The sequence below is a fragment of the Pagrus pagrus genome (assembly GCF_965226575.1).
Source record: "Pagrus pagrus genome assembly, chromosome: 8".
NCBI lineage: Eukaryota > Metazoa > Chordata > Actinopteri > Spariformes > Sparidae > Pagrus > Pagrus pagrus.
Genome location: NC_140192.1, coordinates 2,076,086 through 2,092,023, shown reverse-complemented (window position 1 = coordinate 2,092,023; position 15,938 = coordinate 2,076,086). Strand labels below are relative to the sequence as shown.

At 40.9% G+C, this 15,938-nt stretch overlaps 2 protein-coding genes across 4 annotated transcripts in view; both read right to left on the bottom strand.

Moving 5' to 3' along the window:
- Positions 1-6,381, bottom strand: part of vsig8b (V-set and immunoglobulin domain containing 8b) — a 28,407-nt gene extending 22,026 nt beyond the window's left edge. For 2 of the 3 annotated variants that reach the window (XM_084360370.1, XM_084360369.1), the window contains exon 1: positions 6,308-6,371. The gene's annotated coding sequence lies outside the window, so the exon portion shown is untranslated. Of the gene's footprint in view, positions 1-6,307 lie in introns of all 3 variants that reach the window. The other variant, XM_084360367.1, reaches the window with a different exon arrangement.
- A 5,601-nt stretch (positions 6,382-11,982) lies between these two features.
- Positions 11,983-15,803, bottom strand: lrrtm4l2 (leucine rich repeat transmembrane neuronal 4 like 2). Its single transcript, XM_084358916.1, has 2 exons — positions 15,582-15,803; positions 11,983-15,212 (listed from the first exon to the last, which is right to left on the bottom strand). The coding sequence occupies exons 1-2, from the start codon at positions 15,583-15,585 to the stop codon at positions 13,600-13,602; spliced, it is 1,617 nt and encodes a 538-aa protein (XP_084215042.1). The 5' UTR covers positions 15,586-15,803; the 3' UTR covers positions 11,983-13,599.
- Positions 15,804-15,938: the final 135 nt, after the last annotated feature.

Sequence of the window (15,938 nt, the reverse complement as noted above, 5' to 3'; positions counted from 1 at the left end):
CTTAAAATAAAAACCAGTCACAAGAAACTCATGAGAGAAAAACAAACTATCTTTGCATCAATAATACATTTACACGTAGATGTCATTTGGGAAAAAAAATGCAGTCTTATGTTCATAGATTTTGACGCTCTTAGGTTATATAAGACTATAAGATTCTCATCAGAGACATTATTTTCTCTGGCCTGACACATCAGATTAAATTAGATAAGTAAGCTGTGTAGGTCTTGGATTTGTTCATGAGTGGGGATAAATAGAGCAGGCGGCTCTGAGAAGGACATGTGGTCTCATTTGTTATGTTGCACTTGAAGCATTGTTATAGTGAAGTTCGATATCCTGAGTGTGTATGTGCGACAGGGTACAGTATGCTCATTGCATGGGTCAATCTTCATTAAGGCGTTTAATGAGTGTTTTAACGACTCACTGGGTGAATTAGCTCAGAGGATTTTATAAGGTTATAGACTTACTGAGATGTCTAGTTGTTTCTTTAAATCTTTAACTATTTATTTTCTATTTTTTGTTTTGTTTTGATTGTCTTTTAAATGAAACTTTGAATTTGTTTTTCATGTTTTATGTATATATCTAATGTATTTCTATGCCCCTGTGAAGCACCTTGATATGCCTCATGTCTGAATGCCGCTGTATAAATAAACTTGCCTTCAATCTGCAGTGTGGCTCGGGGTATCTTATTGATAAATGTTTGATTCTTCATTTGAAGTTTCATCAATATAAATGTGATGCATTGTTTTGATGCATTATACATTCATCCATATTGTCTATTAATGATTAAAAATACCCAAAAGTCATACTGAGCAAAAGGAAAGGATATTGTGTTAAATATTATTTTGGTAAACACGGAAGTCACCCATACACATCGTACTTGGGTTAAAGTATTTTATATTAAATGTAATCTAAGTATCAAAAGTACATGATACTTCTTTATTTTATGTATGTATATACAGTCTACCAGTGGTTGATCAAAAATTGACAGTGGGTTCTGATTTTCAGCATTTTTCTGATTACTGGAATCAGTGTTTCTTTCTTTTCTTTTCTTTTTTTAGCCACCTCTGATAAAATAGCTTACTAGTTTGGCTCTGATGCAGCATGCAATCTCCAAGGTTTCTAGTAGCCAAAAACATCAATAAATGGTAAGTGTAAAGAATCAGAAAATGAAAATACTCTTCCTCCTACTTTTTACCAGGAACAAATTCTTCTTCATTCCTCTAGAATGATGAGGGTGATTTTGTAGGGGACTGCATTTTATCAGACAATCAAAGCAGGGCCTGCTTTGATTGATAGATTGAACAAAATGGTTGTGATTGTTGCAAGCAGAGCCTGTATGCCACCAGCAATAACCTCCATCATTTATCCAAGAGCCCTTAAATCAAACTAATATGAGACACAGTAGTTTCTTTTTGTATCAAGCAGCAAAATATACTGTCATGATGTCAGTTTGCCTTACTTGACATCACACGGCCTGTGATGCACCTTCTGTGCATGCGCACATGGCGATGAGATGCTGAAATGGTGTACTATGCAGCCCTGACAAGCATTTCAAAATTGTACTTAGAACTGGAACGTAATGGTGGACCACGGTCCAAACGCGAACGCCTATTGTGTCATGTTGTTACGATGCAAAACTGTAACGAGGATCCTTAACTGACTGACTTCCTGCTCAAAGTGTTGCTCAGCCTGCCATGCTCAGATTATGATAATGAATAATTAAGGATCCTAAACATCAAAAGAGCATCTTCATCTCACAAAAATGACACAAACAGCAATTTATATTACATTTTTTTTCATTTATAAAACATTTTTATCATCCAAAACATCTGATGGGCCAAAATAAAACTTATAGCGGGCCAGATTTGGCCCACGGACCCCACTTTTAGCTGCCCTGGTTTAAAGGATAAATCTTTTGATATTTTATTTCTGTATGATGAACATGGGCACTAGTTGATCCCACAACTCTGCTGCCTGAAACACTCACCCGATATGTGGTGGAAATAGTCCCAACACGGCATTATTTCACCTGATTTAAACAGTGTTTAACAGATTAACTACAGTGACCAGCTGTTTTAGGCCTTTTAAAAGATTTAAGTCTTCATTTGGGACCAATAGCCCAAACTTTTGTCTCTCAAACCAAAAGTTTTGAGAGACAAACTTGAACATCAGTGGCTTTTGGACTTTTAATGGCATTTGTTGACAACAACTAAAAAATATCATCTTAAAAATTATATTAAATGAAAAAAATCTCTGCTCATTTTTTAACAGTTGATAAACAACAACTTTATACTGCTGTGAATGTGCACTTCAGTGCAACTGCTAATATATGAATTATTACATGAGCATGTCCTATTCATTCATTTCCCAGTTTTGCCATTTAAATGCACACTGTAGATGTTGTGTACAGATGATGGGATGTTATAAAGTCTGTGGTATTTTCTATTACTCTCTGTCCAAATAGTTGTCCTTTTCACTGTTAGTGTCCCAGACATGTCAAACGCACACATTTCAGATGAAAACCCCCACTGTTGCTGAGTAATTGCAGCCTACTTGCTGTTCTGCCATGCGTGCATGAGTTTTACCATTCATGGAATAAAGCAGATAAATAAATAAAATCTGTTTAAAATGTTAAAATGTCTTTCTAACCAGGCAAAGCAATTTACCACGACAACACTCGTTTCACATGACTACACATATTATCATAACATTATAGAGGCGACTGCATTAAGGAAAGTGTGCATGAATATTACTGTAATGTATTTAAATTATTAAGAATTTACATGTTGCATAAGCTATTAAAATGGAAATCATGCTAATTGTCCCAAAATAAAATTATTCAATATATACCCAACAGTGATGAATGTTATTATATTTCGAGAGCAATCAGGGCACTGAAGTACACAAAGAAAGTCTCATCAGCTAGCCTCTAATTAATTAGCTCACTATTTCTAGCTGCAGTAATCACTGCATTGATGATGATCTGCAGAAGCCCACTTCTGTCCCTGAGAAGCACAATGCTAAAGGTATTTCAGTCTGACCCTTATTCATAAATGTCATGAGTTATAGATTAGACTGGGGAAATACAGAGCACTCATTACTTCACCTAATTAATGAGTTATTGAACTAGATGTAAATATAGCAATGAGATGTGGAGAAGTAATTGTAATCTATAGATGACGAATCAGACAGGGAGCATTTCTCACCCTGGCTTGTTGTTTTGAAAGAGAAAAAGTTAATCACTGTTATCAAACCATCACTGCCACTCTGAATAGAAGACACATCCGCATACAGAGCTTTAAAACCAAATGTTCTCCTCTTAAAGGAAAAGTTCACATAAAAATGTAAAAAAATAAAGTTTCATAGTCCACAAAACATTTCCGGAGCTTCACAGCAAAACAGCATAGCGGCAAATTAAGCCGAAAGCTTGACCATGTGTTGAAGGTATAAATAATGTCTTTTCAAATCAAGCTGGGATCTCAGGTTGGAACGACATTCTCTATACCTCCAACACGTGCTAATGCTTTAGCTTAGTGGCTACAGTGATAATTATGGCTTAAGGAAGTGTGTAAATAACATATCTTCAGATCAATTTGGGATCTATGGGGTTCAGACTCTTAGATTACACTGGACAAGCTGAATGGAGCAATTTTATTGTTTTTTTCCATTTTAAATCAAGTCTCCAGCTACTTCAGTAGTTTAGCAGAATGCTGCAACACTCTTTTGCTGTGAAGCTCCAGAAATGTTTTGTGCACTACCGAAATTCACCTGATTTTCTTTTTTCCGTTTTTCCGTACCTGTTCCTCTAAAATGACAAGAGCAGGCAGTTTAAATGAGCTGTGGGGATGCAGGTCCGCAGCTACAGTAGTTGGGATGAATGATGATGGGGAGTCTTTGGACAGTCACACCGCGGACTTCAATCATGTCAATACATGACTGTTTGTCAACTGAGATGATTTGTCAACAAGTGAGAGTTTTACTGTCCCATAGGCAAAACTGAGCAATACATTTCATTTCAATTTCAACTGGAGACGTGGAAAACGGAGGTAGATATTTGATTCTCAAGCAAATTCCCAAATGACCAAACAGCATTATAATGACACTACAGTAGAATGTGATGTAAACCTACTTGTGCTGATAGATCTCTGCTCTAATTAGCAAACAAGCTCTGCTGAAAATGTGGTTTTATAATTTATGCCATAGTGCGAGCTGTGCCAGACTGATGCTGATGTTGCCACAGTTCGTTGGTTGCCAATAGAGGTCAATAGATGCTAAAGATTACTTAACACCACTTAACAAACAGCTGAGGAGGAATCTGCTGCAGAGACAGAGCCCTGCAGGGAAAATCCCAGCTGACATGTGGTTCAAGTTGTTAAAGGAAGTCAAACCTCAGTGATCCACCAGAAATCCACCATCTCTTTTTTTCTCTACTCTGTAACAGCATTCGCTGTGTAGTCTCTGCGGTAATAAAGATGGGTTTTTATCTTTGTTAGGATGTTTCAGAGCACTGTGGATGCCTCTGCATGCTTCTGCTGCACTAATGCCGCCATCATTCATGCAGTAACAGCGAAGCCCACAGCGCTGAGCCTGAGGGAACTTCTGTCAAAAGGAGGTCTCAATGCAGAAAAAACTTAATAAGAGCAATACATTAGAGCCGTTTATAATGGCAGTGTTTGTGACTCTGCTGTTACAAGCAGTACGCTGGAATAAAAACATTTAGAGGCGGAGAGCAAATTCTACAATGACAATCAGGGGGCTCAAAGGGAACCCCATACAGCACAGGCGCTAATTCACAAGGTTGCCAAGTCTACTTATTAATAAGACATAAGTCACTTAGTTGCTGGGGACATTTTTTGGGGCTTGTCTCTCATTGCATCCTTCAGCTTGCTCCCATATCTCCTCTTTCTCCTATTAATAGAGCCAACAAACACCTAGTTTGTCCTGTTGTGGGACCCGTCTACAACCCTGCTCTCTCCACCACTCCCCTCCAACCATACACACCATTAACACAAGATGATATTTCAAATCAAATAGCGTGATTAATGTTGTTTTTTAGCTACTATGAATGCAATGCCAGGCACGAAGTCAGTGATATATGGGTAGGAAATATTTAAAGTTTGATCAAGGACTGGATTCGAAGTCGAGAGGGGGTTGGCTCAAAGGCACTCTGTAGATAATGCATGCACAAAAGTGCAGATCTTCTTCAACATGACAGTTTACACAGATGACAATACTGTACTTGATAAAGTGAGTGGAATGATGTTATTAAAATCCCTAGAGTTTGGTTTATAATACAGTTACTTTTAAAAAGTAATACATATTGATACCCCCTCCAACGTGGGTGTCAAAAACATGAACGCTCGCTGCAAACGGGTGTTTGAATGGAAAGTCTGTGAACTTGCAAGCAACGACAGCAGCAGATTTAACAGCTATGGGCACTTTAAAAAAAGACAGGAGGAGTCGGCTCCTAACGCATATTCTCAGTCTTCTATTGAGCAACTGAATGAAAGTGAAAATGACAACTACAGATTGTATTTACTGCACGTTTCACAAACATACACCAGCTGCACCGCCATACTGCTGTGATGTCATCTGTATTTACGTGGGCGAGCTCAGGCTAGGTGGATCTTGCTCGAGTTTCCGACAACAGAAACTTGCACACTGTCAAAACTTATAGCTAACCATATTTGTCATGACAGAAACATCTTCATGCATAAATACATACAACCAGCAATTGAAAACAGTTGACCTGAGGTCATACAATCCTCACAGCATGCCTGTAATGATGATGAATCAAATCCATTACACCTGCTCAATAATTTAGTAGTGAAGGGTCACCAAGAAAGCAGAACCAAAGACACTGTCAACATGCCAAAGAGGAGGCAGATGTGAAAGCCTACTTCTGCAGATGTGGTAAATAAAGGCCATGGCCACTATTTGAGGAAATAAGGTAAACCACACCAGCCACAGGAAACACTTTCAAAATAAAACAATAAGCTCTATAATGATGGCAAAACGTTTTTCTTCAACAACTAATCCTCCATCGTGTCACTGCTCATGACTGTTACCTAAAATATTAGATAATATGACATGTTATATTGGTAAGGAAATGCTAACCCCCAGGCACGCTAGCTAGCATTTAGCCAACATTGGACGTGAAAGGGCGCGCGATGAGCCACAGAAAAAACGTTAACGCAAACTTTAGCTTCATATATTTTATCGCAGACACTTGACACAATCTAATAAAAAACTCTCAAGGCGAGAAAATAACTTTAACGTGTATTAAATTAACTTAACAGCTACTTACATAACTCCAGAGTAGAGAAGACGGGAAGGCTGTGTAGCACGGCAAGCTAGCAAACAGACTTCAGCTAACATCAGGGTTAAGGAATGGTATGGTCCGGTTTAGGGGTGTCTGAAATCATATTGCGGTATTATTTCCGGTATGAATATGAGAAATATAGATTTTGATTTTTAAAAGTAGAGGGAAGAATTATATATAAATAATCCACTCCTCCAAGCTGTTGTTTTAACTTGTTTTTGGGGTCCAAGTCTTAATTAAGGGAGAGAGACACCCCCCCCCCTCACCCCCTCTGGGTTTAAAGGTATAAATATTGGATGTGTTGTTCCAGAGTATTTCAGCCTCCCAGTGATCAATCAGGTCACATTTTATTTCAGCTCCTCTTGATTTAAAATCAGAATATTGACAGTGGAAAGAATCTGACAGCATGTCTTCCTATTTCACATATTTTATTTATCATTATTATTTTCTTTTGTTCCAGTTTTGTCAAGTCAGCATCATGTCAGTCACACAGGCAGCTGTCAAACCACTGCACTGTCTTTGAAATGTGTGTGTGTATGTATGTGTGTGTGTGTGTGTGTGTGCATGTATTAGTGTGTGAGGCGACCAAAGAGAGCACATTATTTTATTTCTTTCCACAGAGCTGTACGACTTTCCTTTTTTGCCTCTAAAGTGGATCCTCCGTGGACACGAGCACACTCTCTTTAGTGATGTTTTATTACTCAGGAAACAACAATATGACAAGGTGCGCTGCTTATAAATCTTATACATTTAATTGTTGTTTGCCTTTTGGTTGATTTCCCCGGCGTGGGAAGCAGAGTCTGCTGAAGAATCGGGGGAAATAAATCAAAGACACAATGAAACAATGAGGTAACATCTCTAAAGAAAGCATTATATTACTCTTACATCACTCAGTGTGCATGTACAGCATGTGTTAGATACAAGATACAGACTTAATCTAAGCTCTAAATCTGTGGCTACAAATATAAATATTACATAAGCCTCTAAATGTAGCAGACATTTTGTCAAAGGCAGCTGAAAAGGTCAAGCTGTTAACTGGGTTTATGCTGAAAATGATTTCCTGATGTTAATTAAATCAAAGCTAGCTTTGGGATCTGTTGTTATGGGTGAAGAGGTAACCCATAAAATGTACTATATTATTGTAGATTTCGGGAATAATTCTTTCCACTTGTGGTTTGTATAATATCATTTAACATTGCTGGAAGGATTTTTAAGTGTTTTTATTGTGAAAAACATTACAGGAATACTTTGTTTTTCTATCTACGACTGCTTTCACATGAACGCAGTGCACTCATTCTTTCTTCTCATTAAGCGACCCCGTATATGTTGAAGTTTCAAGTGGGTAATGAATTGGAAAGATGAATATGAATGTATGAATATGTTATTGTACAAAATAATTTTCTTGGAAGCTATTTCAGAACTCTGTGTGGCGGCACTCTAAGTAATGTCTCCTTGTTGGAACAATGATGTTATTCAAAAGACAGTTTGCTCTTACTGCACACTGTAAGGTCTTTCTTACCATCGACGTGAACAAAGCAGCACAGAGCAATTTTTTCTCCTGTGAAGGTCCACTGGGACAACTGACAAAAGCTGTAAAGCATTAGTATTCAAATGAATTTTTCAGGTGACATACAGTGCACAAAAGGTGGAGTAACAAAGAAATCCTGTTTTGGGAGCAGAGGAGACAGTACAACTTCTCCCCGGCCCAAACTGTGACCACTGTCTTTGAATGCTTTCATACTTGACTGACTCTATTTTCAGCTGACGCTAATTTTGAATTTAACAGCCTGGAACTCATTATTTTGACTAGCTAGCTCAAAGCTACTAGGACTAACATGTGCATCCTTAAATTCATAAGAGGGTGGATGTGATTCTACTGGTTGTTGTTGCAGACAGAAAGAAAGAAAGAAAGAAAGAAAGAAAGACAGAAAGAAAGAAAGAAAGAAAGACTCTGCTCTGTCTAGTGAGCTCATTTTGTCCTATTTAAGAGCTCTCTGGCTCAATGATCCTTGAAGAGATCCCTTCGAGTGGTTGGTAGGCTGTAAAGTACAAACATTACAGGGAGTGTTTTAATGAAACACGCTCACAGAGAGGAGCGATGAGCATTTATGGAACATGACAGACAGGAACTGTTCCCAATATTTGGGCAGTATGCTAATTATCTTTCTTGCTCTGAGTTAGATGAAACAATTGATACGACTCTCATGTCTGCACTGCTTAAATCAAGCCAATAAAGTGTGTGTAAAGATATTTCTTGTTACCGGGCGGTTTTCATGTCAGAGCATTTCCCTTGTTTGAATCTATTTTGTCCTTGATCATCCTAAAAAAGATTTAACTCCTGATAAATGTAGTGATTATTATGCAATACAAGATTGTATGATGAAATATCTGTTGAACCAAAAAACAACCACCAAAAACAATACAGACTTTTTTAATGAATAATAATCAAGTCAGAAAAAGAGCTGAATGTTCATGTTTGGGTGAACTGCTGATGATATCGACCTTCTCGTGTAACTCTCAGCAAGAAAAGTTTCAGAACCATCACTCTGAATTACTCACCTCCTAAATGGAAATCAAACCGCCAGATAAAAATAAAATATATATTTGAGGTCTACTGACAATAAAACCACGAGCAACAGTGTTGAAATGTCATCACTGCTGCTTTTAGTTGATTGTGCCTGCCTTTTAAAATCTCAGGCATAACCTTTGGCAAAGATGAGCAGAGCGTTGCACACATGTTACCTTCAAATAGTATCCCCCAGTGAGGGATGTGAATCAAAATTTCATGCCTGCCAGTGAGAGCTGAACAAGTTACCCCTCAAAGTGAGTATTTACAGGAAGCGCAGGGAAAACATGCTGTATTTCTGGATGTTTCCAGGCATGATGTTACTGATTCTGTTTTTGGCCTCGGCTCATCTGCTCGGAGTACCTCGTGCTAGAAGGTACCGTGATAAACTCAAAAAGACATTTTCTTTTAATGTCTCGGCGCATTAGGCCGCGTTGTTGTTGCAGATTCTGCAGGTCGAGTGTGCTTCTATTTGTGCATTGTTATACCAAGTCAATGCTGAGCTCTCCCAACATTTTTCATCTGAACAAATATCCCCAATAATGATCTGCAGACCAAAGGTCCTAATCAGCATTCTCTCTTTTCTCCAAAAGATTTCGAAACACGGGCAACTGCTTTTCATCAGTCACGATAGGACAAATCAAACACTAATTACAATATCTGCCAGAATTAGATCAACAAATCATTTGTTCTGTACATATTACATTTTTCGTACGGCCCTCGCAGATTTTCCCATTGGCCACTGGAAGAAATTCATCATAAGAGCTGAAATATATGGATATGAATTCAGTTGGCAGCGTGCCTCCATGCCTGCCTGCAGGCTAAAGAAAGCCTGACTCATGTTTAGAAAGTGAATTATGGGAGATCATAAATTCTTATCTGAACAACCTTTGACCAGTGGGAAACTTTACACGCACAGCACACGAGATGTGTGAACATGCTAATGGCTGATAACAAGGAGAAGGAGTTACATTCAACCTCAGCACAGGTCTGAGAACAGCAGCTGTGGGGAAAGACTGTAGTAAGCGTTAGATTATTGTTTTCAGATGAGTGCTACACCGGGACAAAAAAACACCTTTTTTAAAGCTGTAGCACCAGCACTGCCTAATCCTCACTGGCTTAACTCATGCACATATGTCCCCTGGCGTAGGTTAATTTTCTCTCCTCAGTGAGCAAGGTGGACAAAAATGAGGCAGGGAGAAAAGGAAAGGAGAAGAGAAGACAGGAAGAAGACAGACTGAGGTGGGCTGATATCTTCTTAATAGCGTAACTGCTTTGACCCGTAACACCTTCTGTCCCTCAGCAGCCTGCTTCTATTCTTCCTTTTCCTTTCACCGCACACGAGGAGAGTATATTCAGAGGATTCGTGTTTATATAAAAGGGAGACTCTTAAAGGGACAGTTCAGCCCAAAAATGACACTCCAGTCATTATCTGCTCACTGAATAATGAAATTTTTGTGGGTCACGAAACATTTCTCGAGCTTCACGGCAAAACAGCGCTGCAGCATTCTCCTGAACAACTGAAGCAGTACAAACCACCAAAGAAACAAACACAAATGGTGAAAAAATATAACCTATTGTAAGGTGAAGTCTTCACTGTAGCTGCTAAACTAGAAGCCTCAGCATGCACCCCGTCTGAAGTGTGTGCACGAGGGTGTAAACAACATCTCTTCAAATCAATCTGGGGCTTCTGGAGATATGGATTATGCTGGACGAGCTGTATCTGCAATTTTCTTTTTGGTTGTTTGGTTGCCAACACAATCATAACAATAAATGAATATGCATTTCTGCAATCCTTGGATATATTAAAACTTTGTGTTTTTTAGGTTCAATTTTCTTTTCTTTCATTCAGTTTTGTTGCTGCAAGCAATCCTCCACCTCCCAGTATGACAGTCAGGTCATAAACTTGTACTGTGAGCTCGGTACGACACATCAGTGTTTTGCGGGAACATTAAGTGCCAGTATGTTATCCTGGTGACTGTCCATGAGCTGGTTCATGCACAAAGGTCGTAAATAACATTTTTTTCGAACCAATTTGGGATCTCGGAGACTTGGATTACACCGAACAAGCTGTGTGAAGCCATTTTTTACTTTTTAAAATGAGTTGTGGACAACAAAATGTCTCCTTTCCATTTCAACTTTCCATCGGCACATTTTTGTTTGAACTGTTCCTTTACTATGTCTATGTTATGTTAGTGAACCTAAGTGCTGGTAGATTCTGTCAGCTTTGAGCAACACGAGCTACAGTAGCTGTTTCCTCCATTTCTGGTCTTAATGCGACGCTAAGACAACCAGCTTCTTGCTCCAGCTACATATTTGTCATACAGATGTGAGAGTGGTATGGATCTTCACGTCCCGCTCAGATAAACTTCCACTGAACACCAACATTAACGTGATGCGGTGTGGAGGCACCAATTACAGTATTCAGTTCATCACAAGCACCAAAATAAATAAATAAATAAATAAATATATATGTATATGTAGATAATCTGCTGCAAGTTCTTTAATTTCATCCAGCGTCTCTAAAATATCTTGTGTCCTATAAAACTTCGCTGACTTCCCATCAGCGTGTGGATGAGCAGATAATGACCGAGTTGTCATTTTGTGGCTGAACTGTTCCTTTCATCTGTCTTTTGGTTTCGGGGACTTTTGTTCTTTATCAGCGTGGACAAGCACAGAAATGGCGCTGCCTACTTGTGCTCCACATGCACTAAAAGCGAAAACCTGCAGGATAAAAATGGAGAATGAAACATGCCGTCTCCACAGAGCGGCTCTGTTGGGTCTCAGGGACCGACGTGAGCCACCTACACCGAGCTGGAGTTGGTGTGTAACCCAGATACAATCAATACTGCTGTCAATACCGTAGTGCCACGAGAGGATTGGAGAGACAAGAGCCAGAAAATGAGACGACATGATGGAAAATATGTCAGCTCCCTTCTCACGCAGCAGCAAATCCAATGAAAATGTATAACATCAAGAGCACAATGCCTGGATTTAGAGAGGGGATTTTTCTCCATGTGAAGCTCCAGTCATCGATATTCTCATCACACACACACACACAAACCTTCTCATCAGTTCTCAGTGTTTCTTTTAATTATACAGTCATAATCACATAGAATGCCTAGTACCCATACTGTCATGTCTTTACACAAACAATGCATAATCATAATAATCAATACAAAAGTCTTTATGAAAACCTACAGCATTATTTTTGACACACCAAGGCCTTTGTTTGACCCGACAGATATTTTTTTTTTTACAGCTTGGAAAATATCAGTCCTGAGATAAGACTCATGGGTTTTAAAGGAACAGTTCACCAAAAATAAGGAATTCAGTCATCATCTCCTCCCTCATGCTGATTTGAGCCTGAGGCGTTCTGTTGTTTAACGTCCCGACCCGACTCGACAAAGTTAATGTAAGCTGAAGCCTGTCACACAGTCGTTACCATAGTTACAGTTGTACAGATGTTTACCCTGATTACAGACGTGTACAGTGTAGATGATCGTTAAAGCTATATTTTCTCTATAGCACTGACTGATGTGACCGAGTCTGGACTGACCCTCGACATTGTTTCTTTTTTATATATATACATGTATTTTCATGGCTTTATTGTGACAGTACAGCCAAAGATATGGGAAGAGGAAGAAGGGTTGATGCTGAGCAAAAGGCCACAGGTCTGTTTTAAACCCTGGGCCACTGCTGCGAGGACACAACCACCATCTGAGCAACTGGGGACATCTGCTTCTAATGTGTTCAGGATGGGTGTCCACGCTCGAGGAAGGAGCCATTTTATGTGTTTCTGTCATTTTCTACATTTTAAATCAAGTCTCCAGCTACTTCAGTTGTTGAGGAGAATGCTGCAACATTGTTTTGCTGTGAAGCTCCAGAAATGTCCAGCGTGGAGGGAGGAGATGATGACTGAATTCTCTAAACATCAGGTGAAATGTTCCTATAAAAATAGTTTGTTTGTTGGGCTTGTTCCACAATGAACCGAAATACAACATTATCATCAATTAGAGCTGATAGTTTGATAAGAGAGAAGCATCTGCAGGAGGGAAAATGAATTCATGCAACAGATCTCAGGACGAGACGCTCTCTCTGCGATTGTTCACACATTTTTTTTGCAGAAGTGCCACTTCTGATCGCTGCACCGTGTGCCGAATGCGAGACAGTTTGATGGGACCAATAGTATCTGTGAGGAAAAGAGGTGCAACTCTTCCAACCAGCAGTCGGGAAACCAGGAAGATTCAGGAGATCATCCCCCCACAACGCGCTCACACACACATACACTCAAAGACGCACACACATCCTAAATTTGTCCACAAGCTACATAATAAAAATCAGAACTAGCATGTAAAAAGTGGCCTTGTTGGTTCGTTTGTTCTATGGCGATATAGTTAGACTAAGGTCAGCCTCTGTACAGAGCTGACGTCTACTGTAGCAGAGATCCAGTCATTAGATTATACACAGCTAACCTGGCTGACCCCACCACTGTTCCCGTGTCAGTCAGGGTGATAATTAGCTCCAAATATACCTCCCGCAATCCAGTCTTGTTTTCTGTGCACGTAATTATATTATACGATGTCCCAAAGTGTTTCCCTCAGAGCTGCAGAATCCGTCACCTCACATTAGAGATAAAGCCACTTAATCTGGTGGAAAAACCATTTACCTCTGCTTCACAAATTGCAGTTTTAGTCCCTTAAGGTGGACCTCAGACCTCACACTCTATGGATCCTGATATGGTGCACGTGCACGGCCTCTCGTTCACCAAAGTGTCCATCGTCTCAGAGTTCGAGTGGTAGCTCAGATAGTACTCTTGCAGCTGGGAGTTAAGGTCCTGCTCCTGCTTGCGGGCCTTTTTCCTGCGTTTATGGTTGACTGAGTGCTGCTGCAGCTGCCTCATGGTGTTGGGGTAGCGCCTCCACGACACATAAATAACCAGAAGGATCAATGACACTGACAGGAACAGGGCTACGCTGCCTGCAATGATTTTATGGAAAGCCATATGTTCGAACTGTAGCTCTGGGGTAAATGATGTCGGGGGTTCAAGGGAGACGGCTGATGTGGAGCTCATGGTCGTTGTCTTCCTGTCTGCGGCTGTAGGACGGACAGACAGAGGGGTTAATCTCTGCACAGGTGACTCGGTCTGAGCCAGGTGTGTGGCAGCAGAGGGAGAGAGGTAATCTGTGATGTTCATGACTGGTGTTGATGTGAGAATGAAGAAGAGAGCAGTCGTGGATAACACCTCTGACAAGTCCCCACACGTCGAGTGATTCCTCACCACGTCCACGACTCTCTCGCCCTGCACAGACTTGGGGCTGCTGCAGATCATACTGATGTCTTTGGGGTCCTTAAAGTTTCTGAGCCATCCCATGAGAGGGCAGATGCTGGGGCTGCAGTCCCAGGAGTTACCTGCCAGGCTGATGGCGGTCAGCGACGTCCACGCCGCCACAGCTTCCACAGGGACGCTGCTCAGCTTGTTGGATTCGAGGTTGAGCGTCTGTAAGTTCGGCATGCACTGGAAAACTGCCGGGTCCAGGATTTGGATTTCATTCCCTGACAGGTCCAGTTTCTGTAGTTTCTGCCAGGTCCAAGGCACGCCCTGATTGATGGATCGAATGCGGTTCCACTGCAAATAAAGAGCCTGCAGGTTGGTAAGGCGAGGGAAAATGAAGAAGTTAATCCTGGAAAACTGATTGTGCTCTAAGTGAAGTTCCTTCAACTTGTACAGTCCTAAGAAGGTGGTGCGGGTGAGGCTCCGCAAGCGATTATAACCCAAGTCCAGAAACTCCAGGCTGCGGCACTCCAGAAAGGTACGAATGAGGATCTGTCTCAGTCCGTTAGATCGAAGGTGGAGGTTCTGTAGCTTTCGCAGCCCGTAAAAATGTCCCGGCTGCAGAGACTGCAGCTTATTATAGGATAGGTCCAGGTTCCTCAGGTTTGGTATGGCTCTGAATGTCTTATTGTGCAGATGGGAGATTTTATTGGAGCTGAGGATCAGCTCCTTCAGCCTGCGCACACCATGGAAGGCTAAAGCATCTATAGAGCTGATGGAGTTGTGGTCCAAGTAGAGCCAGATGAGCTGATTGAGATGAGCGAACTGGTAGGGCAGCAGAACCAGCAGGTTGTTATAACGCAGAGACAGACCCTGGCATCCCGTGGTGATGTTTGCTGGGATGTCTTGGAAGATGCCCGATTCGCAGTAAACAATCTTGCCTTCGCAGCGACAACTGGCGGGGCACATCCTCTCCCCCTTGCTGAGCAGCAGCAGAGCAGCTGCCTGCAGAAGAAGACATGATAACCTCCAGTCCAACATCACAGAACCTGTTGGGGGCAGATAGGGGGAAACAGGCAATCAAAGGGGGGGACTTTGTTTGAGGAAATTGCGTCCGAACAGGAGAGAAATGAATTCTTCAGACAGGAGATCATGTAGTGAGGAGCAGCTGGAGGTCTGAGACAGCAGACCTGCCTCATGAAGAATTAATGACAGGGTCTGATGTTTGCTACTTTAAAGAAAAAAGCAAATATTCACAAACGATTTAATTCATGCTTAATTAACAGCAAACTGCTTTTTCTTCAGATGGAAGAAATCCAGTTTGGAACTAATGAATCTGTCATAGCTCCGGAAACAAAACATCCTGATGAGGGAGAAACTGTGTTACTGAAAAAAATGTGAAGCTCATCATGACTTACCCATCGTTACTGAGGGGAAGCAGTGATCCTCTGGAGGAGCCGGATAAAGAGCACATTAAACTGCTCTCACAGGAGAAACATCGCAGCCTCAGAGTCGCTCAGCATCACTCACGTCTTTTTCATTGAGAGGAAGAAAAACAGAAAATGCAAGTTGTCCGAAAAGCTCCTGGTCCGGCGGAGAGAGGACGCCTGCACACTTGGAGCCGCTGGTTCAGCCTGCTGTGTGCGCAATAACCCGTTTGAGCGCCAGTAGACTGATGCACAACCCTCCTCTCCATGCAGTCTCCCTCTCTCTCTCTCTCTCACTCTCTCCCTCTCTCTCTCTCCCTCTCTCTCTCTCTCTCTCTCCATCTCTTC